Source organism: Megascapheus bottae, chromosome 1 (assembly GCF_031878675.1).
Source record: "Megascapheus bottae isolate mThoBot1 chromosome 1, mThoBot2.hap1, whole genome shotgun sequence".
Taxonomy (NCBI): domain Eukaryota; kingdom Metazoa; phylum Chordata; class Mammalia; order Rodentia; family Geomyidae; genus Megascapheus; species Megascapheus bottae.
This window is the reverse complement of record NC_143509.1, coordinates 103,863,048-103,887,598: the sequence shown is the minus strand read 5'-3', so window position 1 is coordinate 103,887,598 and position 24,551 is coordinate 103,863,048. Positions and strand designations below refer to the sequence as shown.

General features: G+C 56.6%; 1 protein-coding gene across 1 annotated transcript; it reads right to left on the bottom strand.

The window, feature by feature from the left end:
* Positions 1-893: 893 nt before the first annotated feature.
* On the bottom strand, positions 894-23,601 carry Pdxk (pyridoxal kinase). The gene is made up of 11 exons (XM_090349920.1): positions 23,357-23,601; positions 14,740-14,794; positions 13,543-13,647; positions 12,553-12,636; positions 11,699-11,745; positions 8,458-8,543; positions 7,738-7,783; positions 6,195-6,306; positions 5,339-5,475; positions 3,317-3,383; positions 894-3,100 (listed from the first exon to the last, which is right to left on the bottom strand). Exons 1-11 carry the CDS (start codon positions 23,441-23,443, stop codon positions 2,988-2,990), a joined length of 939 nt encoding a protein of 312 aa, XP_090206046.1. The 5' UTR covers positions 23,444-23,601; the 3' UTR covers positions 894-2,987.
* Positions 23,602-24,551: the final 950 nt, after the last annotated feature.

Genomic DNA, 24,551 nt, shown 5'->3' with positions numbered 1-24,551 from the left:
AAAATAAAAAAAATTCTCCCGAAGGGCCTGGGAGTGTGGCCTAGTGGTAGAGTGCTTGCCTAGAAAGACCCAGGTTCAATTCCTTGGTACCATATACACAGAATGCCAGAAGTGGTGCTGTGGCTCAAGGGTAGAGCACTAGCCTTGAGAAAGCCCAAGGACAGTGCTCAGGCCCTGAGCTCAAGCCCAGGACTGGGAAAAACAAAAACAAAAACCCACCTCTCAGAAGGGCCACAGGGACTGGCCTTCCCTGCCACCCCTGCTGGTGGAGGCCAGCCAGCATGGGTGACGGGTAAACTGCAGCAGACACTCAAGTTCTGCCACAGCCCCACAGCCCTCCTCCTCCACCTGAGGGCCAACAGTGCTCCCAAACACCAGGCCTCCTCTTCCTGACTCGGGCTCACGAAGGCAGTGCTGCTGTGGTATGGGCCTGGCTCGTGGGGACTCTGCACAGAGCTGCAGGGGACAAGGGGAGGGAGGCCCTGGAGCCTGACAGCAGGGAAGCAGTGGGAGGAGCCCCCAGCCGTCTCGCCCTATGAAGGGCAGCATGGAACGGGGCCACAGGGCCCCCCAGGAGTTGTCTTAGTGCGCCCTCTCCAAGTCCAGAGCCCCCTGGGCCCAGCCACGTGCTCAGGAAGGTTCTGAGCAGGTCTCTGCTGGGCAAAGAGATGTGCCTGAGGGGCTGCAGGCCTGGGAGCAGGAGGGGGAGCTGAGGGAGGAGGGGCTCCTCGGTCCAGCCTAGGGACATGGGGGCCTCTGGACACTGCACCTCCAGGACAGACATAAAGAGCTGCTGCAGAACACGCTCCTGCAACAAGAGAATGGGAGACTTGAAGACACATGGTCGGGGTTAGCAGCCGTCCAGGGACTGTGACCACCTGCCTGTCCTGTCAGCCTGCTTGTCCTGAGCGCAGGACAGCAGTAGACAGCCCCAGTTCCAAGAGAGTGCGTGCTGCACTTACATTCTACACTAGAGGAAGGGGGTGCTGATGCGACAGGAGCTGCAGCCCTCCCGCCCAAATACATCCTTCCTCCTGCCCTCCCTCCCTCCTTCCCTCCCTCACAGCCAGCCCGGCACGGTCCATGACAAAACCCAACGATTCTTTAAAAACTGGCTCGAACAACAAAGCATCATCTGCACAATCACTAACATATATTGCAAAAGAGGCACAAATCACCTTGGCAGCATTACGCAATGATTTTAAATTAATTTTAAAAAGATATTCAGTGATTCTTTCTTACAGGTTCAAGAGGTTTTTAATAGCTGGTTAAGAAAGTATGGAATGCTTTCCCCTAAGGAAGCAGGCAGCGCTGGGCTGCTTCAACTCGCCCCACGACCCTCGCCCTGCCATTCTCATGACTGTTACTATTTTGTGTTGTGAGACCCCAGCTGGATCAGTAGCCGAATTCACCATCAAGTGAACCTTGACCCTAGGGCTTGTGCCCAGCTCTGGCCCGCGTGGGAGACAAGGCCCAGAGACCTGCAGGGCTGGGTGGCTGCACATCTTTTCCCGCTCACGTCCCTTTCCTGGGTGTGGGCTTGGGGCCTCACACACACTGGGTGAGGGACCCCCGTGGCTCTGCACAGCCCCACCAGGTCCCGAGTGGGACTGCACTGCAGCCTAGCCCCTCCGCTCCCTGCCCGCCCCAGTCCCCGGAGCCTAGGCTTCACTGGGAAGTATGTTTGCCCTGGCCGCGGAACTTGGGGAAGAAAAGGCCTGCCCTCTCCCCTCCTATGCGGCTGGGCCCGGAGCCATGGCTTAAGCTGAGCACCAGGCAGGCAGCACAGAGCCTTCGGAAGCCCCTCTGCTCACACACCACCAGAGATGCACACAGGGTCTGCCCCAGAGGCCCAGGGGACTGTGATCAGGAGACGCAGGGCTGCCTGGCAGCAGGGAACCAGCCAACTGCAACCAAGAAGTGTGGAGCCTGTGTCCAGACATGCAGGGGGCTGTCACGGGCTGGCCTGGGGCCAGCAGCTCCTCCCTATGTGCCATTTATGGTGCCAGATAAGATTTTTGTGTTCGTGCAGTGCCGCAGATAGAATCTAGGCCTTGCACACACTAAATCACGGCTGTGGGCCAAGCTGCCGCGCCCAGCCTCGCAGTTTTGGTCAGGGCAGGGAGTGTAGCCCAGAGAAGGGCCGCCTGGAGCCAGGAGGGGCACTTCTGAAGAAAGCAGGCTTTCCACTTCTCTCTAGGCTGGGGGCTCCAGGAACCGGGATGCAGGGTCAGGGTGGGGCAGAGACGGGCAGTCCCACTTGTGGCCATCCTGCCACCCTTGGGGTGGCAGACAGCTTGGTTTGTACCCAGGGCACACTGTGGCCTCCAATGTCAGCCTCCTCGGGGTGTGACAAGCGCGCCCTGGAGACGCCTAAGAGGGCAGGGAGTGAGCTGGCCCCGCACACAGTGCACAATTAGGGTTAGGAGCGAAGTGAGCCAGTGGGGTAGCTGTTCCTCTGCCTCCCCTTCCCTGTCTGCACAGACATCTAACGCGGCTCCCGGCTCCTCACACCACAAGCCCCACCAGCAGCACCGTCCTGTAGGTGGGGCTGTGGAAAGGCCGTGGGGACCACACACCTGTCCTTACGTGGACCGAGGAGCAGCAGATGAACACACAAGAATGCCAGCGTGGATGCCCAGGAGCCCCGGGTGACAGCACAGGTATTTGGCAATCTCAGAGGCAATGGCTGGCACAGGCCCCACAGGACAGCGGCCGGCCTGGCGCCCGCTGGACCCGGGAGCCGGTCCACACAGAGAGGGGCAGGGGCCAGGTTTCCAAATCACAGATTTCTAGGACGGCTTTGTATAGATTTTTTGAAAAGCACAATGGCACGTTTTCACAATGGAGACCAGCAGATACCCGACACTCATGAAGGAACAATGTCAAGTTTCGGTCATGGCTCTAAGGCAGACGTTACGTGCTTTTCACAGGGACAAACACGAAGACACCAACAAGCTGTGCATGAGAGGCGAGTGGCGTGGCCCTCACAGCACCGTGGCCTGCACGACAATCTCCGGGTCCTCGATGTCCTTCTTGCTCTGGACCATTCTGAGCTCCAGCTGTGCCAGGCTGGGCTTCTGTCCCTCCCCGGCTTGCGCTTCCGAACAAATGAGGAATTAGTGAGAGCCGGCAGGAAGCGATGCTGGGCGGTGCCCCTCCTTCCCTCGCCTTGGTCCAAGCCCGCTCTGCACTCTTCTCCTCCTCCATTCCCCACCTGGATGGCTCCACACCACCCAGCTGTCTAGCCCTAGCAGCCCTTCCAAGGAGGAGGGCTAAGAGGAGGGGGGCTAGGAGGAGGGGGGCTAGGTGGTACCTTTTGCGTACTGGATGGTCCTCTGCAGAACGTGGTGCATGGCAGATACAGTCTTCTCACAGGCTACCTGTAGGGAGGAGAGACACTGTGCATGGTCTGCCTGCCTCTGCTTCTGGATGCTGGCCTGTGCCAGTGCCAGCTACTGGAGATGATAGGGAGCCAACCACGGTATCACGCATGCTTCCAGCTGGCCATGGCCAGGGATGGCTGACGTAGGATAACCCCCACAAAATGCTGGATGCTACAGGTTTGTTTGTTTTTTTTGGGGGGTAGGGTCAGTCCTGGGACTTGAACTTTTAGCGCCTAGACGCTGTCCCTGACAATCTTTGTGCTCAAAGCTAGCACTCTACCACTTGTACCACAGTGCCACTTCCAGTTGTCTGGCAGTCATAGACTGCCATAGAGGGTTAGGAGTGAGGCCTAGTGATAAAGTGCTTGCCTAGCATGCACCCCAGGTTCAATGCCCTCATGCCACATACACAGAAAAAGCCAGAAGTAGTCCTGTGGCTCAGGTGGTGGAGTGCTAGCCTTGAGAAAGCCCAAGGATAGTGCTCAGGCCCCAAGTTCAAGCCCCAGGACTGGGGAAAAAAAAAAAAGTCTCACAGACTTTCCTGCCCTGGCTGGCTTCAAACCTCCATCTTTAGGATCCAGTGCTGCTACAGTTTTGATGGACAAGGTTCCCTAAGGCCTGTGAGTTAGTTTTGGTCCTCAGGTCACCGGGGCAGATACCCTCGAGGGGATAGCAGCTCCCTTCATCTCCTGTTTCCTGACTACCCCAAAGTGGACAGCTTCCTGTGCCATGTATCTACGCCATAACACATTGCCCCACAGCAACAGGGCCAAAGAGAGCTGACCAAACCTCTCTGCACAGACGTAGCATCCCAGGAGTTTACTCTGTTCCAGTAACAGAAAGCTGAGGCCACACGCCGAGCTGGGCAGTCGTGTAACAGTGAAGTCCACCTCCCTCCGGACAGGTGCTCCTCATAGGAAGAAGCCACGTCTCAGGACTTGTTAACCTTGCAACAGCTATCTAACAAGAGTTTCCAGGTTTGGCTGGGAGTTTGACTAGTGGCAGAGTGCTTTCCTAGCATGCATGAAGACCCAGGTTCGATTCCTTGGCACCACAGACATAAAAAAGCTGGGGGCCGGGAGTTTGGCCTAGTGGTAGAGTGTTTGCCTAGCATACACAAAAACCCAGGTTTGATTCCTCGGTACTGCATAAATAGAAAAAAGGCTGGAAGTGGTGCTGTGGCTCAAGAGGTAGAGCTCTTGCCTTGAGAAAGCCCAAAAAGAGTGTTCAGGCCCTGAGTTCAAGGCCCAGGACTGACAAAAAAAAAGCCAGAAGTAGTGCTGTGGCTCAAGTGGTAGAGCTCTAGCCTTGAGAAAGCCCAAGGACAGTGTTCAGGCCCTGAGCTCAAGCCTCAGGACTGACCAAAAAAAAAAAAAAAAAAAGAAAAGAGTTCTCAGGTTTTAAAAAAAAAAGGCGGGCTAGAGGCATGGCTCAAATGGAAGAGCACCTGACAAGCCCGGCGAGCTCAAAGTCCTGACTTCGAAACCTAGTATGAACAAAAAACAAATGAAAACGAGTTCCCAGTTCCACTTCTGGCTTTTTAGTGTTTCATTGGAGATAAGTCTCATGGTATTTTCTGCTCAGGCTGGCTTTGAACTGAGGTATCAGATTTCAGCCTCCTCACTAGCTTGTCACCTTCTCTGAATGGCACTGTGGATAAAACCCAGGGCCCTGCCTTTCTGAGTCAAGTGCTCTTCCACTAAGGTGTTTTCTGCACCTGTGGGTCCTGAATGCTAGCTCGTCCCTGCCCTGAAGGCGTTTTCTGTTCCTAGGTCCCCAACGAGACAGAGCAGCACCGCTCCACCATGCCACTGCCTGCCCTCTCTGGGCTTGGACCCAGGTGTTGAGCTGAGCCTGTCCCCCACCACACACTCTTGCTCCTTGAACCACTGGGACCAGCCCCCCAACACCTGTGGACACATGGCCATTTAGGGAGCCACAAGTAAGCTGACCTTGAGGTTGTCGGGGTGCTTGTGCGTCCATGCTAGGAGCATGGCGGCAAAGAGGTCCCCGGTGCCCACAAAGACGGCGTCCACCTTCCGCATCTCCATGCGAATCCTCTGGGTCACCGCAGAGCCATCGGGCCTCCCTGAGGGAAGGCAGGGGTGGCCTGTGACTCGTCCCCTCCCCGACAGCGACAGGACAGGGTGACCCCTTTAGAGCCCTGGTCCCCAACTGCCACCGGGGCTAAGTACGCCTGCAACTGCAGCGTGACAGTGAAGATGGCCTCCAGAACCACAGCACAGTCCTACAAGCAGGAGCTGCTGCATGCGCTAAAGTGTGCACGCTTGCGTCTGCAGCGATGTGTGTTCCTGCACACACGTGCCAGATGCAGAGCGGGAAGGAGGCCTCACCTGGAGGGCTCACCTAGACCTGTGGGCATGACTTTGAGGTCACTGTTTTACCACGTGCCCTGCTGCCCGCCCTCCACTAACATTGTTAGTGAAAACAAGCCACACAGCCCAGCAGAGGACTGTCTCCTGAGGCGGGGACAGGAGACCCGGCTCCAGGCCTGGTCCACAGAAGCAGCCTTGCTGGCTACTTGGTGGGGACAGGCAGTCCAGGAGTCTGCAAAGAGACGGCCTCCTGCGGCACTATGGACATCCGATGGCTTTCATCCCCACCCTCCTCGGGGCCTCTTCCGACTTCTGGCCCCACCTGCAGCTCCATCAGGCGCCCAGGAAATGAGCCATCTACCGAGAAAGACTTCACTTCCTTTCCACGGTACAGACTCTGCGCTCAGAGGCCATGTGACCTGGGGGTGGGCACACAGTAGGCAGGCGGGCGGGCGCACGGGTGGACACTTACGCATCCTCTGGCTGCCCAGTGCAATCAGGTAGTCGCTGCCCCGGGGGGCGGGCAGGTCCGAACTGGTGATCACCACGGTGTCAGGACCCATGGAGTGCAACACGTCCATCACCTGCCCAGCACAGGGGATGCATCAGCCCGACGGCCACCCCATCCATACCTCCCCGCAGGGGGCCGGGGGGACACGCAGGGAGGGAGCTGGCAGTGGCCACCAGGCACAGCCAGCGGTGACAGGCCCTGAGATGGTGCTGGGGAGAAAACTTGGAAAACCACACACAGGGAGGGGTCAAGTCCACCAGGGCACCCAAGGCCATCTTCTGCTGGGGCCACTGAGATGGAGAGTGTGAAGGAGCCGGGAAGCCCTGTGCCAGCAGGCCTACGTGCATCTCTGTAGGCCTGGGGCCTGCAGGGCCCCCCTTCAGCACAGAACAAGGCAGCTGGTCACAGGGACAGCAACAGAGGCGGCTTCTCTATAAGCTGGCCTTCTGCCACCTGCTTAGAAGCTCTTGTTCTTCTTGAACTTTCTGGGCCACAGGCCAAGCCCCAGTTAGGATATGACACTCTCTCTCTCTCTCTCATTCTCCCTCCCTCCCTCCCTCTCTTCCTCTCTGTCTCTCCCTCTCTCTCATTCTCCCTTCCTCCTTCCCTCCCTCCCTCCCTCCTCTCTGTCTCTCTCTGTCTCTGTCTCCCTCTGTCTCTGTCTGTCTGTCTCTGTGTCTCTGTGTCTCTGTCTCTCTCTGTCTCTCTCTGTCTCTCTCTGTCTCTCTCTGTCTCTCTCTCTCTCTCTCTCTCTCTCTCTCTCTCTCTCTCTCTCTCTCTCACACACACACACACACATTATAATGGCACACAGGGGGCCTCAGGACTCTGTAGGAGACGACACTGAGCTCCAACAGTGCCCGGCACATGCGAAGCTCTCAGCAGCTGTTGTGGGCTGCTCCCCAGAGCCTCCGATGTGACTTCATTTGGAAATAAGATGAGGCTAGCCCCAGATAGCTTACACCTGTCAATCCTAGCTACTCAGGAGGCTGAGATCTGAGGATCACGGTTCAAAGTCAGCCCGGGCACAAAAGGACCTGAGGTCTCCAATTAACCTCTAGAAAATGGGAAGTGGGGTTTGACTCAAGGGTAGGGTGGTAACCTTGAGCTGAAGAGCTCAGGGACAGTGCCCAAGTCCAGAGTTCAAGCCCTATGACCCACAAAAGAAAAAAAAAAAAAGATGAGACTACCATGGAGGGGCTGTGTCCACTGTTGTAAAAACAAGCAAGATGCCGCCCTTCTAAGGCCACTCAGACTCCAGGCCCATGAGAGCAGTGCTCATGGCTGTTACAGCAGCTCAGGCATGTGTGCTGCCAGTGTGTGCAGACCAAATGCAGGCGGGTGAGACTCCAGGAGGCCATCGACTGCAGCTGAACCGTCAGAGGGGCTGCAGCAGAACTGCTTGCCTGAGCCCCAAGCCCCACATCCTTGGGGTGCCAGCCTCTCCTTCCCACAGACATGCAGCTGCTCCCCCACTAGAGAGCACCTTCAAAGGTCTCCTTACCGCTAGTGCCTCTTCCTGGCTGTGGATCTTTCTGCCGCTCAATAACCTGGAGGACAGGCAAAAGGACACAGGTGAGACGCCACCTCGGTTGCCACGCACCCTAAGAATGGGGGCTCCCCAGGAACTGGCTCAGCATCTGCTGGCTGTCACAGGTGGGGGTGCCCTCACTGTGGGACGGGTAGGAGTGGGCTAGAGGGAACTGTCATACATGACAAGTCTGGGAAGGTCCACATCGGGGTGACCAGGCCGTGACCACATCTAGCGAGCAGCACCAGCCGGGCGACCAGAGCCCACAGAATTCCAATTCCAAGGACTGCAAAGATGTGCCACTTGCCCAGAAGCCCACCAGCGGCTCAAGGAACCCCAGCTGTCAAGGGTCCAGGGACCCAGCACGGCGGCATCCACTGGCACTGCACAGGCCTAGCGCACGCATCGCTCTGCCACTCTGGGCACTGGTGGGTTGTTTCTCGGGGTTTCCCTGGCAGCGCCATGGCTGTCCTGAGGTGTTCCAGCCAACTGTGCCCTCTGCCTGCCAAGACATGTTCCCTCTCCAGAGTGCCTCGTCCTCACTGGCTACAGCAGCAGTCAGCGCTGCTGCCTCCTAGAGAAGATGCTGCACCCCTGCAGCCTCTGAGGAGCCCCTGGAGACCTGGGTGGGTGAGGTGGGGACGCGTGGACAAGGCTGGCACCAGTCCAATGCACGCGTAGAGAATTACTTACTCAGCCTCGAACTGGTTGGGAGTGATGATGTCTGCAACGGGCACCACTTTCTCTCTGTACACTGGAAGGAGATCTTCCGGAACATACTGGACAGCAGAGGAGACAGGCAGGGCGGTCACCCACTCGGGGAGGAAGAGGAGAGGAGACAGGCAGGGCGGACACCCACTCGGGGGGGGGGGTGGAAAGGCAGAGGAGACAGGCAGGGAGGTCACCCACTCGGGGAGGAAGGGCAGAGGAGAGGAGACAGTCAGGGTGGTCACCCAGGCAGAGGAGGCTCCGCCCAAAGCCATGGGGGCCAGATCTCGGTGGGGGCTCTTGGGCAGCAGGCACTGAGCAGAAACCCACAGGGCCCTGGTTGTTCTGAGGCAAGGATGGGGACGGGATGGAGGGGATGAACCAGGGATGCAGGGGTCAAGGGCCCGGGACAGAAGGGCACTTGGGATCAAAGGCCTCAGGAATGGAAGACAAAAGTGGGGAGGGAGGACGGCAGCCAGGGTGCAGGGAAGATGCAGAGGACAGGGAAGGGAACATTCCTGGGCACCCATCTGCCTCCAGGAAGCTGTCAGGGTTGTGTGCCAATGTATCCAAGACTGACTGCAAACAAGCTAACAGAACAGTTTTCTTTAGTTACCTCCCACCCCCTAGAACCAAGAACTCAACTCAGGGTCTAATACGTGCCAAACAACTATAACCTGTTAAACTATAACCCCAACCATTTTTTTTTTTTTTTTTGCCAGTCATGGGACTTAAGCTCAGGGCTTGAGCACTGTCCTTAGACTTTTCTCAAGGCTAGAGCTCTACCACTTGAGCCACAGCACCACTTTTTCTATGAATGTGGTACCGAAGAATTGAACCCAGGCCTTCATGCATGCTAGGCAAGCACTTTACCACTAGGCCAAGCTCCTGGCCCAACCCCAACCATTTTTATCTTGAGATGCAGTCTTGCTGAACTGCCAGGCTGGCATTCCCCTTGCCTATGCCTACCACGGAGCTGAGGCTGCAGCTGTGCCAGCAGTCAGGTGAGCTACACATCTAAGGCCAAAGTCTAACCTGAGAGACACCCAGTTTCCTCAGACGTTGGGCTGAATGGCAGTGCCTAGCTTCTCCCTTCACTGAATCCCCGCAGACAGGCTCCCAAGGGATGGACTTGGTGCTCAAGGTGTTCAAGATGGAGACCTGTTAGCACTCTAGTCCTAGCTGAGGAGCAATAAAGATGGACGGACAGAGCTGACCCCCACAGCCCAGCCCCTGGCATAGATCTGACCATGACAAAGAAAGTGCTTTAAAATCTCACTGAGCTGGACACTGGTGGCTCATGTATATAATCCTTGCTACTCAGATGGCTGAGATCTGAGGATCTCAGTTCAAAGCCAGTCCATGCAGACAAATCTAAAGACTCCAATTAACCAGCCAAAAAGACCAGAGGAGTAGCTCAAGTGAGAAGTACCAGCCTTGAATGAAAAAGCCACGTAAGAACAGGAAGCTCTGAGTTCTAAGACTAGTATTACTACACATTAAAAAAAAAAAAAAACCTGGGCTGGGAGCGTGGCTTAGTGGTAGAGTGCTCGCCTAGCATGCACAAAGCCCGGGGTTCGATTCCTCAGTACCATATACACAGAAAAAGCTGGAAGTGGCACTGTGGCTCAAGTGGTAGGGCGTTAGCCTTGAGCCGATGAGTTTAGGAACAGCACCCAGGCTCAGAGTTCAAGCCCCACTACCGACAAAAAAAAATCTGACTTGAGAGCTGAGGTGTCACTCAGTGGTGGAATGCATGCCTCACCTGTGCAAGGCTCTGGGTCTGACCTCCAGCACTGCAAGGGAGCTAATCAGGGTTTAGGTGGAGGAGGAGCACTCAATCCCCTTTCCTATAGAGACCTGAGATTCGGGGTTTCTGCTCATCAGAGTTAGCATGTTATCTCAGGTCCAGACCGGTTTCAGCTCCCAGGACTAAAGCACCCTGATAAAAACCAGGACAGGGAGCCAGGAGGCTGGCCCTAGTTCAGTGCTTGCCTAGATGCACGAAGCCTTGGGTTTGATTCTTCAGTACCACATACACAGAAAAAGCTAGAAGTGGTGCTGTGGCTTAAGAGCTAGCCTTGAGAAAACCCAAGGACAGTACCCAGGTCCTGAGTTCTAGGCCAACACTGTCAAAACAAACAAACAAACAAAAAACCCAAAACAAAAACAAAACAAAATAGGACAGACCCTATAGCCACACTAATGTAGACAGAACCTCAGATCATACTCAGGTACTTTCTTCCATCAGCCGAGCATGTTGCAGTAAGCAACAGCAAGATAGGAGGAATGGGCCTACGAAAAGAACTTTCCAGAAAGCAGGTGCCAGAGAAAGTAGATGGAAAGGTAGCCACTGAGCAAGCCAACCACCTGGCTTGGATGGGTATTGACCAAGCAAGGCTCTTAGAGAGGGCCTGGGCCTATCCAGTGCAGGGGTGGACCACACCCAGCCTTCCACATCCAGGAATTCAGTGATCAATTGGACAAGTCACACAACATCAACAAAGGTATACGCTAAAGCTGTTTGGGTGTTAAACTTTGAGGCTTGGGTTTTTTGTTTTGTTTTTTAAATTGTATTTTATTTTTGGGTAACATATACAGAGGGCACAGTTACATTTGTCAGTAGTGGGTACATTACTTCTTGAACATTGATACCCCTTCTCATGTTTCCCCCTCTCTCCCTCTCCCTCTCTCGCTCTCTCTCTCTCCTGTTCTCGCTCTCTCTTTTGCCAGTCCTGGGGCTTGAACTCAGGGTCTGGGCATTGTCCTTGGGCTTTTTCAACATGAGCACTCTACCACTTGAGCCACAACACCACTTCCAGATTTTTTTTTGTTTATCAAGGAATCAAACCCAAGTCTTCATGCATGCTAGGCAAGCACCCTACCACTAGGCTATACTCCCGGCCCTGAGGCCTGTTTTTGAACAGCTTATGCACTAGGTATAATTTTTGCACATTTCAGTGGTTAGGAAGGAAAATATCAGACCAAAGCGAACACTCGGTGACATGAAAATCTTTGCAAATTCAACTTCCCATGCACAAAATGTTAAGACACCATAGCCCCTCACCCACTGCCTTTATCTGTGGCCACACCTGGGCGTAAGACCTTAGCAGCCCGGCCTCGCCTTCTTAACAGAGGAGCCGATCAGGCCCGGGCAGGCGCCTGCTCAGCACCCACAGGGGGCCGTCTTCCAGCGTCACGTTTCATGACAGTGGGAAGGACTCACCATCGAGCCCTCGCCGTTCCACTTGTCGCCCATCACAGGATCACACACTGTGGAGACACAATGCCTGGTCAGGGCTGCCTCACGCTGTCGTCCACTGGGCAGTACAAAACTGGTCACGTTAGGCTTTCTTCAGAGCAGAAAGCCGGTACTTTCAGGCCATGCAACCATCACCACCATCGGTAGCCGGAACACCTTCCTCTCCTCAAGCAGAAGCGAGGTGTACGGTGTGAAGCACTGGCTTTTTACCCCACATACACATCAAGGTACAAAGGGCCAGCCGCTTCTCTTGATCTCCTTCCCTGCCGCCTGCTTTTCTTTCCCTACGGTGCTGGGTGTTCTGGTTAGAGTCTGAGGACGCAGTGCTCCCACCTGTGTCTGAAGTGACACGTCCCGGGGCGCCTAAGCCAGTGAGGCTGCTCTGGCCGAGCTGAGCACACGCCAAAGCCCGTCCTCACGGTGGCCGCCCTGGCATTAGTCCAGCAGAGGAGCAGGGTAGGTCTGGCACAGGCCCGCCCAGGAGACCTGTACAGGTGAGGGCCTCAGCACCCATGTCTGCTCCAGGCGCCTTATTGCTGCCATCTGCCGTTAACTCAGACGCGGCCACCTGCGCCTTCACACACTCCCACCCCCAGGCCCGTGTGGTCAGCACCTCTACCTTCCTCTCACACGCCACATGAGCTGCCTGGATCCCCCTAAAATTCCCCATCCCTGGGGAGCTTAGAAGGCTCTTCCTTGGAGGCCTAGTAGTCCGTGCTGAGCAATCAGGGGAGGCAGCCAGACAGGAAGGGGGACGGCCGCCCCGCCCAGGGCTCAGGCCCGGCAGGCTGTGGGGTGCACAGCAGTCCCAGACTCACCGTACACCAGCCGGGAGTTCTGCTGCTTCAGCTCCCGCACGATGTCCACCACCGTGGCCAGGAAGGACTTGTCTCTCGTGTAACCTTGGGGAGAGAGGGCCAGGCATGCTCCATACATGCCCTCACCACCTCCCACGGCCACAGTAGCCACAGCGCCACCCAGACTGCCCAAGTGAGGTGCACAGAGGGACCAGGCAGCTGCCAGCACAGGCCTGCCAATCAAGCCTACAGTTGTGACAGGGGACCCGGGGCTCCCAGAGGCCATGTGACGTGTAAATGAATGAACTCCTGGGTTTCTTTATTTTCCATAGACATAAAGATTGTTTCAGCTGGAAATTGGTGGCTCACCCTTGTGATCCCAGCTACTCAGGAGGCTGAGATCTGAGGATCACAGTTTGAAGCCAGCCTAGGCAGGAAAGTCCATGAGACTCTTATCTCCACTAGACTATGGAAAAAACCAGAAGGACATTGTAGCTCAAGTGGTAGAGCACTAGCCCTGAACAACAGCAACTCAAGGATGGCACCCAGGCCCTGAATCCAAGCCCCGGGACTGGCACAAAGACTTTTTGAGTAAGAATATCCAGCCTGGGCAAGTAAGTCCATGAGGCCCTTCTCTCCAATTAACTATCCAAAAAAGGCCACAAGTGGAGTTGTAGCTCAAGTAGTCGAGTGCTAGTATTGAGCAAAAATGCCCAGGGCAGTGCCTAGGCTCCAAGTTCAAGTCCCAGGACACACACATGCACATGCACGCACACAGAAGTAGGAAAAATGGAACTCATGCTGTGACAGGTCCCCAAGGTAACCGGGGGAAGGGGGGATGGACCCTGTGACAGGTCCCCAAAGTGACAGGGTGTGGGGGGGACAGGATGTGCCTATGGCATGTCCACCCAGGCTCTTCCCAAAGGAGGCAGAGACCAGGCACAAGTCAAGGGAGCAAGTTGTGACTCCACCCGGGCAGAGCAGTCTCCAGGGCCGAGCCCAGGCCCTCACCTGTGAGCACGTAGTCATACTTATTCACGTTGTTCAGCTTCAGACCTTCATACAGCTCATGGAGCTCCTGGGAATTCAGCACATGGCCCTTCCAGTGAGCATAGCCTGTTGGGAAAACAGGTCACACAGGTCTTGTTGCATGTGGCCATGGGTACGCAGGCCACAGGCTCCTGGTGACACTGCCGCTCTCCTGAGGACGGCCAGTGCAGTGCCCTTCTGCACGGGCTGGCCAGCACTCGGGAATGTGCCTCAGTGGCCCTGTCCTGTCCTGGCAGACCTGCCCTATGGTGCTGGGGAGACCACGAGCCTCCAGCTTCCCTCGGCAACTTCCTGCTGGGAATTGGATATCAGGGGAAGCCTGTATGCTGAGCTGACGGGAGGAGGAAAGAGAGGGCAGCGGGAGGCCAGGCCCTCCCCATCACGAGCCACCACTGAGCACCCAGGCAGGTGGAGGCTCACCCTGCCCTGCCCTCCCCTCCCCACAAGCTTCCTAACGTGCAGTGACAGCCAGTCACAGGTCAGATCCTGAGCAAGAGAGAAGGCCACATGGGGCCAGAAGGCAATCCCGGAAGCCACACCTCTGTCCTGAGTCCCATGAACAACAGAAATACGTGCTCAAGCCGGTCTGGCTTGCTTGCTTAAATTTAAGTAAATGTTTTTAAAACCCAGCAGTTCTTGGGGACTGCAAATTCTCTTGTCTTCTGGAACATCTCATCAGAGTACTCAGTACCTGGTACCAGGAACGCCCAGCAGGCTCTTCAGTGTGCCACACACAAGAAATCACTGGAAAGCCCACTGCAGGCTGTGGTCACTCCCTGAATCCCTCTGGGTTCAGGACAGGGCTGCAGGGCTCTTCCAAGGAACCGGGGGACTTTGTTCTCCTGTCACATGGAGCCTGGATGGACGCCAGGCACAGCAGGCTCTGGGGTCACAGGGTGAGGTCACGGGGTAAGGACACGGGGTGAGAGTCAGGGGAAGCCAGCCCTTGTACCAGAAATGGAAACGCAAGGGCTTCTGAGAACCTTGCCCTCAGCACTCGGAGCAGGATGTCCTTGGGGTCCAAACCCAAGAGTCCACCCTCCCCAGGTGACTCCCTCATGCAGCATGGCAAAGCGTGAACACAGATCCCTGGCTGCAGGCGGCACTGTGCCCACAGGGCTGTCCCAGCTCGGCTCTGGCTGCTGCCCCAGGCCTTACCTGTGTGGTTTGAAAACTGGACCGAGTTCACTGCGTCGATTTCAAATCCTAAAACCTGCAGACAAATGGCAGGGACAGGTTTAAGGGCTCCGCCTGGTGCCCCAGGAACCCACTCGGTGCCCAGTGCAGGTGCCCAGTGGTGCTGGGCATCTGTGGGAGGAGGGTGCAGGGCAGACTCCTGGAGAGAGTGCACTGGAGGGTCACGGGGGACACAGCCAGCCGCCATTTGTACTTCCTGGCTGTCTCTTGTCCCTTGTTCCTACATTAAGTAGGAAGCTAACTGAGGAGAAGCCATTTAAGGGGCCACATAGAAGCTCTGGTTCAGCCTGCTGGGACTCACTGAAGGGCTTGTGGATGGGTCTGGAGACCCCACTGAATTAAAGTGCTGAGGAAGCAACAGAGTGATTGTCCAGACTCACTGGGCCAGGGCTGGGGCACTGCACTGGCTTGCAGCACCCCACTAGGCAGCACAGCCAACTTCCCCGCCCCTTGGTCAGCTTGGAGGAAGCGGGCCCCACTCCAGGGCCTCAGGTCTCCCTGGAAACCAGCATGGCTGCCAAACTGCTCACCACTGAGCCAGCCACTCAGTGGTCCGTGTGGGCTCACCTGGCCAGGACCGATGGGTGGAAGGGGGTGCCGGAGGGCAGAGCTACAAGTTCACATTATGCGCAGTGTCACAGACTCCTCAAACCAACTCTGATGAATGTGTCTAGGCAACGGGGCACAAATCTCAGAAATCCTGCCAAGACATTCTGCTATGCCACTTCTGCTTGGGCAGATAATGAATCCTTTGAAACTGGCAAATGGATCTGAGAAGTAAGTCGCTATTTTCTGCTGTTAAATGAAGGCGGTAAGCCTCTGAGCTGGCATCTCCATTTCAAATACTGGCTGCTCACTAAGTGTCACATGCTAGTTTCAGCATTTCTAGAGTCCACTTATCCATCAAGCCGCAACCACGAGGCATGGGTGGGCTGAGCTCTGAGGGGGCCCGTGGGCCCCAGAAGGAGGAGCCTGCGGTCACTCAACTCCTGTCCCTCAGCAAAAACCCACACTTCTGTTTCAGGGCTGGGGACAAGACTCTAGAAGTCCTTAGCGCCAGCAGCTCCACAGGGCACTGGCAGGGAAAGAGAGGAGAATGGGCAGGAGCAGCTGCTGGTTTCTCCCAGTCCCAGTCTTTCCCAGTAAGAGCGCCTCTTCCACATAAGGAAAGCAATTGCGTGGCCAGCTTTATATGTAGTCATTGAGCCATAAAACTCACAATTCCAATTACTTCAAAAGCAAACATATTAGTCTAGTCTCCCATCTCCTAATTACTAGCTTTTTCAATTCTCAACGTCCCTGAGCTTTCTGTCTGTGTCTGTTTGTGTGGCAGGACACCACACAGTGCAGGTGACAGTCCATCACCCCCAGGCTCAAGCTGAAAGAGTCTTTCTGCCACAGTGGAAGTGTCTACACCAGAGAACTGGCGCCTGCCCTGGCAAGCTTCCCTCCTCTATGCTGCCCCAGACATAACCAGCATGCAATGGGATCATGATAAAGAGCTACACAAGCCAGACAGGTGGTAAACACCTGTAATCCCAGCACCCAAGAAGCAAAGGCAGCCAGGGCGCCAGTGGCTCACACCTGTAATCATAGCTACTCAGGAGGCTGAGATCTGAGGATCGAGGTTCAAAGCCAACCTGGGCATGAAAGTCCGTGAGACTCTTATCTCCAATTAACCACCAGAAAACCAGAACTGGTGATGTGGCTCAAGGGGTAAGGTGGTTGTCTTGAGCTGAAGAGCTCAGGGACAGTGCCAGGCCCAGAGTTCAAGCTGGCTGGTTCAGCTCAGGAAAGAGAACAGGTAGATCTGCCAATTGTCCCTTTGTCCCTGCCTGTGGGCTGACCTTCCTGCCTGCTGTCACTCCCCCTTCCCTGGCCCAGCCCATCTCCATATCATTGCCCTCCTTGGCCTCCACATTACCCCACCCTGCTCTTGGCTCTCACCTCCACCTCCAGCTAGCTGTACCCCACCCCAAGTCTCTAAACCCTTTCTGAGGCTCCCTGGTCACGCCCACTACCACAGCATACCCCACTCCTAGTGTGTATTCTACGCAGGGGCCACACAGCTGCTAGTCACTTTCTACACCCCCAAAAGCTGAGCCTCTGTGCCCTCCCTAGGCTCTCCTCTCAACCCAGGAGGCAGCGCCCTGCTTGATCCGCTCCTGCTCTCCATGGGTTTCGTTTTCTGCAGTCAATCACCATCCAAGACCACTGATAACCTGTCTCCATGCTCAGGAGTGGTCATCACTTACCAACTGGCTGGCATCTTGGCTCTTATCCTCCACATTCCCTGTGGATCCAGGGGGCACTTTCAGAGCTCTACACTACTGAAAATGTCTCCAAGCTAGGTGTGCACTTCTGTAATACCAATACTCAGGAAGCAGAGGCAGCAAGATCTTGGAGTCAGGGTCAGCCTGGGTTACATGCTGAGACCCAGTCTCCAAGAAAGTGGCAGGGAGGGAAGAAGAGAGGGAGGGAAAGGAAGTCTCGCTTCTTAGGGGCCCTGCTTAGGGCTCCTTGCACTGTGTGGGGTCTTGTATGGGGTTCTGGACTCCACATTGCCTACAGGCCTCTGAATGGATGCCAAGCCCTGCCAAGGCCTGGCATGAAGCAGGGCCCCCGGGCGCTACAGGAAGGTCAGGCCATAGGAGAATGCATCTAGGAAGACCAGAGACCAAGCAGCTCAGAGTGCTGCACCCCAGGTGGTCAAGGCAGAGGCAGAGCCAGCGAGCCAGCCGGGCGGGCGGTGGGCTGGCTGGGGAAGGCTCCTGGCCCTCGCCTGGGTGCAGAGGAGCCCTGGGAGCGCGCAGCTCACAGTGGGAGCAGAAGCAGGGACATGCGGAAGCTCTCCATCTCCGATTCTCCTGCCACCCAGACATAAGCTCTTTCTTCCACCCCCATGCAGTCGTGGTCCCTGCTCCTCTCCCCAGTGACGAGTCGTGCCAGGCAGCTGTGGCAGGCAAGCATTGTGCATCTCAGAGGACCCCTCCTTCCTCCCTCGATGCATCATCAACCCCTCCACAGACACAGCCTGAGGATCTCCTGCTGGGGGAGGCAGAATGACTCAGAACAGCTGGGGAGGGAAAGCTCTGGAATATTCCAGTATGGGTCCCCCACCCAGCCAGGCCACCCTTGTTCGAAGCATCCAGGGGCATAGAGAAGGCCTGGAGGTAACCGCAGAGGTACCTCCACCCTACAGAACCCACACCCTGGCTTTCACTTGAGCCTCCTCCACAGGTCAGTCAGCATTTGGGAAGCAGCAACCTCCGGGCCCAAGGCCCCCTGTCCCTTCCACCATAGGTCACCACCGGTCAGCTCTACAATTCACCTCCTTCATACCTGAGCTCCAAGGAGAACGTCCAAGTAGAAACAGCCTGTGTGCCACCAGCGGCCTCCCACCTCCGGCTCACCCCAAATCCCACCGCCATCCCATGTGTGCACCCGGGCCTCTCCTGACCCACGCACTGGGCTTCTGGGGTCACAGCGCCCACCGTGTCAGGACGTAGTGTGCAGAGCCCCTGGCAGTGGGCAGTTGCTACTGCTGAGCCAGTAGCACACTCCGTAATGTAGCCACAGACTCTACAGGCTATGGAAGGTCACTGCCTGCCAGCTCCTATCCTGCCCTCCAGCCCTCCACATGCACAGCCCTTCAGAACAAACGGCTGCCTGGGGACTGTGAGCCAGGAAGCCCCGGTGCCAGTCTTCCTCCTCCTGCCCAGTTAACAGGCATCTGTCAGGAGCTAGGGTTCCAGGAACCTCGCTGCCTCGGCAGCCAGCCTGAGGGCCAGGCCCTGTCCACCTCCACAGCTTCCTCAGTGGAGTCCTCAAGGAGATGGCCCTCTAGAAGGGAGTCGGGCAGGGGGCCAGGACAGGCCCTCTCGGCATCTACTGGAGAGGGGAGGAGTGCACAGGCTCGTGCCAGCAGCAGAATGGCACAGGGCCTGGGGTGCAGAGGGCACAGGGAGGGGCCAGAGGCCCTCCTCACCACCTCCACTTCCCGGAGCGGGGCTCTTCTCCCCCAGCGCCGCTGGACCATCACGGCACCTCAACGACTCCGTGAGGTGCTCATCAGGACACACAGCTGTCAGCCGGCCTGGTCTGCTCCTAAGACTTCGGCTGTGCAGGCCTCGTCCTGACCCCTTCCACAGCATGCTGGGTGCCTGAGCTGGGATCTCACGGAGGGCAGAGCAACCACGAGTGACATCATTGCACAATACACATCACATGCCCACGTTCATACACAAGCATCATGTATGCTAGATGGGCACTCTTTCACTAGGCCACGTTCCCAGCCCAGTTTTGCTCCTTGAAGGAGAAAGTCTAAAACCAGATCGGTGTTTCCAGGCCTGCACCACAATCTGCTTTCCACAGGCCCTACATGAACAAAGCTATGTGTCCACCGTGTAGCGTTCTTAGGGGCCAGTGCAAGCGACCTATAGTCTTGCCCTGCTGTCTACGGGGGTTTTGAGGTCCAACACACGGTGAGTTAATGTGTGGGACCCCTCACCCCCCACGGAAGTCACGTGTGTATCTGGGGTGTCCGTGCCAGGCCCAGGTCAGCTGCTCCACAGGTTCACAAGTGCAGTCGCCACCCAGCCAGCTGCATGCAGAGCTCTGGCTCATCTGCCTCAGAGGACAGAAGCTGGCCTTGGAGGTACTCACTACACCCCCAGCCGGGCTGGAGGCTCTGGAGCCATGGCAATACAGATAGCCATTCTGCCCCTTCCCTTCTAGAACAGTTGCCCTGATGTCACCAGCCCCAAGCTTCTCATTGCACCCTAAACTGGGCCACTTCCCACAGTCACTGAAGGCTCTTCTGGCCCACGGTGGATGTGGTAGGCCAACCAAAGGAACTTGTAAACATGAGTATATTTGACTACATATAAGTTAATAAAGATTTCAAGAGGAGGCCGGAAGTTTGGCCTAGTGGTAGAGTGCTTGCCTAGCATGCACGACGACCCGGGTTCAACTCCTCGGTACCACATACATACAAAGAAGCTGGAAGTGGTGCTGAGGCTCAAGTGGTAGAGCTCTAACCTTGAGAAAATCCAAGGACAGTGCTCAGACCCTGAGCTCAAGTCCAGGACTGGCAAAAAAAAAAAAAAAAAAAAAAAAAAAAGCTTTCAAGATGAAATTGTCCTGGATTTTCTGGATAAACCTTGGATCCCATGACAAGTAACGTGAGGAGAGAAGACAGGAGGGGAGACAGAGGAGGAGGCCATGTGGCAGAGACGGGTGATACAGCTAGCAGCCTAGGATGGCTAGGGACTACCTGAAACTGGGAGAGGCAGGAAGGATGGGCCTCTGCAAGAAGCTGGATCCTGCCAACCCCAAGAAGCCGGACTTACGATCTCAAATGAGAAGAAAATAATTTTGTTTGAAGCCATCCAGTTTGCAGCACTGTGACAACACTCTACCATTACCCTAAGCTTGGCACACCCTATCTTCATCACCCTGGCAAGCAACGGAGCAGAAAGAGGGTTGGAGGCTGCCCTGGCATCCCAGGATCTCAGAGCAGGGGGCTGCAAACACACCCACAAGGCTCTACAGACACCCAGGAGAGCCAAGCCCGACCCCGGAGAACAGGCTTCCTAAAGTGGGCTAATGGGCTTGATCTCCAGCATGGCAGAAAAACAAAAGGGGGAATGTGGGTGCTAGTGGGTCACATCTGCAATCTTAGCGACTCCAACAAGCCTGGAAGTCAGTTCCCAGAGACTTTGTGGGGCTTGAACTCAGGGCCTGGATGTTGTCCCTGAGCTTGTCTGTTCAAATCTAGCTCTCTACCACTTGGAGCCACAGCGCCACTTCCGGTTAACTGTAGCTAAGAGTCTCACAGACTTTCCTGCCGGGCTGGCTTTGAACTGCAATCCTCAGATCTCAGTCTTCTGAGTAGTTAGGATTACAGGAGTGAGCCACCCATGCCTGGCCCAAGGGACTCTTCTCTCCTGTCAGTGGAGCTATGTCTGAAGCGGTTCAGTACAGCTTGGAATGGAAAAACCCAAGGGAGATCAAGAGACCCTGAACTGAGTTCAAGCCCTAGTTCCAACACACACACACAAAATAAAAGACTAAAGAAAAAAGAAGGAAGCAGTCCCGGTGGGGTCTGTGGAGGAAAGGCAGCAGGACTGCTTGGCTCCAGCCCTGTTTTTCCACCCTCTACAATACAGTCCAGAGCCCCAGCAGCAGGAAGTCCTTGTGCTCCGCCCTGTGTGAGGAACAGGGAGGGAGGCCTTGAAGCCCACCAGCAGGTTCTGGCTGTCCTCACACTGCACACCCCAGCCACCTGCCTTGCTACTTCCTGCCAGCTCTGCTCATGTCAGGAAACTCCCCTCAATCACCAAAATGCTCCCTAGAATCTGGCCCAGAAACAAAATCCAAAAACAGGGTCAAAGTTCTGCATCTTCTCTTTCCACTTTTTTCTTGGCCCAGGGAAGGAGGCTGCCAGGGCTTGCTGGGCTGGACAATCCAGCAGGAAACACCAGGACGACGGTCCTGAGGGGCCGATCTGTGCCTCACCACAGCCACCAGTGGCCTTCCCTGGCCATGGCATATGCCACATCCAGCACGAAGGATCTGTACTCCAGTGCACTCTCCAACCCCCAGCTGGATTCTGGGACAAGAGAATGTTTGTTTCCTGACACGACCTCTGGACCCCTGGGTCTGTCCTCATAGGTGGCCTCTCTTTACCCCTCCTCTCTCAGAGCAACAGGAGGACAAATCTTTGACACCCAGCCAGAGTCTACATTCTTCACATTTCTAACTTTTCTTTCCTTATTTTCAGTTATGTGGACAAGACCTGAGATGTTCACATTGTACAGTGTTGATCAAAATTAAGAATATAAACTTAGGAGCTGGGAGTTTGGCCTAGTGGTAGAGTGCTTGCCTAGCATGCACGAAGACCTGGGTTTGATTCCTCCGTACCACATACATAGCAAAAAGCCAGAAGTGGTGCTTTGGCTCAAGTGGTAGAGCCCTAGCCTTGAGAAAATCCAGGGACAGTGGCCCTGAGCCCAAGCCCAGGACTGGCAAAAAAAAAAATATATATATATATATAAACTTAAGCTGGGTGCAGTAGCTCACACCTGTAATCCTACCTACTGAGGAAGCTGAGATCTGAGAATCATAGTTCAAAGCCAGCCCGGGCACTAAAGTCTGTGAGATTCTTATTTTCAATTAACCACCAGAAAACCGGAAGTGGCTCTGTGGCTCAAGGGACAAAGAGGTAGCCTTGAGTTGAAGAGCTCAGGGACAATGATCAGGCCCAGACTTCAAATCCCACAACTGACAAAACAAAATGAAACAAAAAGAATATAAACTTAAGGGCTGGGAATGTGGCTTAGTGGTAGAGTGCTTGCTTAGCATGCGTGAAGGCTTGGGTTCTATTCCTCAGTACCACATACACAGAAGGAGCCGGAAATGGCACTGTGGATCAAGTGGTAGAGCTCTAGCCTTGATCAAAAAAAAAAAAAAAAAAAAAATCAGGCCCTAAGTTCAAGCCCTAAGACTGGCATAAATAGATGAATTGATTAAATAAAGGTGGCTATTGAAGAGATTCCTCCGTGGCAACTGCTGAAGTGTGGTCAGTAAGAGGCACCTCCCAGGTGGTCTGGGAAAGCCCCCCTTGCTCCCCTTGAGCAGCTGGAACACCCTCCTTCACTGGGCGGGGTGAGGGGGTGGAAGTTGAGAGCAGGTACCTGGTAATTTAGGAACCATGGCTGCTGCTGGAGGCCCCCAGCCAGTGGAAGAGGGAGTGAAAGAGGAAGAGGAGCCACAGCAGGACAGAGGCCCGAGGTTGGAGGCCTGCTCAGAGCTGTCTCTTCTTGGGGAACCCTGGATCTTCATTCTGAAGCCCCATCTTACCCCAGTGACCCTGCCAGAGCCCCCACCCAGCAGCTGGGGTGCCACAGGCAGCAGTGGTTAAGAGCTGGGGCCTAGGCCAGACACACAGAGGATGGGGTCAGGGGGAGGGGCACAGCACAGTGGAGGAGAAGGGAGCTAATGCAGTAGGCAGGGCTCAATGCCCAGCAACCGGCCGTACCTTTGGACTACTGTACCTCTTTGCTCTACTTAGTCCACCAAGCGTGCCGGCCTTCTGATGCTACTGCGACACGCCCCATCCTCCCCCATCCTTCCACGCCAGCCGGCAGCCACACTGCTGGCACAGTCCACGGGGGACCCTCTTCACTGCTCCCAGGGCTCGGCACAGGGCTAGGCGTTTACAGCAGGAGGCGTCCCGGGTGCCCCCAGCCACATCGGCATCCTTGCTCAGGGCCCAGCCTGCCTCCCTGCTGGGCCGGTCTACCTGACCTCGCCTCGGGCCCGGCCGAGGCCGCAGCGGGTGGGCTGCCTCCCTCCTCGCACCCAGGGGCTCCCAGGCGTCATGGGGGCGGTGGCTCTGCAGCCCGCCCGGCCTGGGGACTCGTCACGGACGCAGGCCGGGGGGAGCCGGGCTCGAGGGCAGGGCCCGTGCGCCCCCCACGCGGCCCGCGGGGCCTCGCCAAGGTCACGGGGCGGCGGCCGGCCCCGGAGCGCGGCCCGGGGGGCGCCCGCGTGACGTAAGCCGGGCCGCGCGTACCTGCAGCGGGAACGTGGCCGCCCGGTTGCCCACGTAGCCGCGGACGACGTGGCTCTGGATGGAGAGCACCCGGCACTCCTCCTCCATGCCGGGCGGGCCGCGCGGCGCGGGGCCGCGGCTGTCCCCGGCTCGCCGCCTCGGGCTCCCGGCCTCCGGTCCCGCGGTTCCTCCGGCGCGCGGCCCGGCTCGCGCAGGCGCTCGGCTCGGACGCGCCGCCCGCCTCCTCTGACCTCAGCCGGCGGCTGAGGGCCCGGGAGTTCGCGCGGCGCGGCGCGGCGCGGGCGGGGCCGGGGCGGGGCCGGGGCGGGGCCCGGCTGTCCGGGGGGCGGGGCCTGGCGCGGGCCACGCCCAGGCCACGCCCCTCCGGAAGGAAAAGCGGAGCCGCTCCCTGGGGCACTCGCTCAGGTTCCTTCCCTGCGCCTCCGTCCTCCGGCCCTGCGCCTTTAGGGCGGGGAGCCGGCCTGGGGCGGAGGGCCTCGCCGCGGCCCCACGAGTGGGGTCCCCGAGCTCCCCGCCAGAAAGCCCCAGGCCCTGGGCGCCCCCAAGCCGGCTGGGGTCCCCACGCCTCCCCTCCCCGCTTTCTCCTGGTGCAGCTTAGGGCCTACCCCGGCTCCCCAGAACCGGGGCCCCCCTCCTGCAGCTGGGAGGTGTGCAGCAGGCTGGGGGGTGCTAGGCTGGTGCTGAGGACCAGGGAAGGGAATCATGAGGAAGGGTGAGCACAGGGCCTGGGTTTAATCTCTAGCATACATAAATGAGAACAAGCACATTGTCATGCTGTACTCATGGCTGGTTAATATCAACCACTACTTGTTGAGCCTTTACTGGTTGAACATCAAATCTTCACAAGCACTCAGCAAGGCAAAGGATGCTAAGGTCTAGAGGGTCAGCTTGCCCCTCAAGTACCCACCCTGTGTCTGTTTACAAAGTCTGCTCAGCTTCTGTTTCCCCAGTGACATTCTAGTTCCCGCCCCGGCTGTAAGAGTCCTCAGAATGTGACTCTGGCCCCAATTCCAGCAGCCCATGTAACACCTTCCCAACACCTTCTCAGAACTGGCTCTGCACCCCAAATTCCCATGGTCCACCACATGTGACCCGTGGGACTGCCTCCACTCCTGCTTGGAGCACCTGCCAGGTCTTCCCCCTACCACCGGAGCCTTGAGGTGTGTTGGTCACTCACCTCCCATCTCTTACACTG

Bases quoted from the DNA above. Each gene is read 5' to 3' on its own strand.
- Pdxk (XM_090349920.1), bottom strand. From the start codon at position 23,443: ATGGAGGAGGAGTGCCGGGTGCTCTCCATCCAGAGCCACGTCGTCCGC. The intron at 6,307-7,737 runs GTAAGGAGACCT...TGTGCTGGGCAG, and splicing joins GCCAGGAAGAGGCACTAGCG to GTGATGGACGTGTTGCACTC. The intron at 5,476-6,194 runs GTAAGTGTCCAC...GCCTTCCCTCAG, and splicing joins ACTGGGCAGCCAGAGGATGC to GGAGGCCCGATGGCTCTGCG.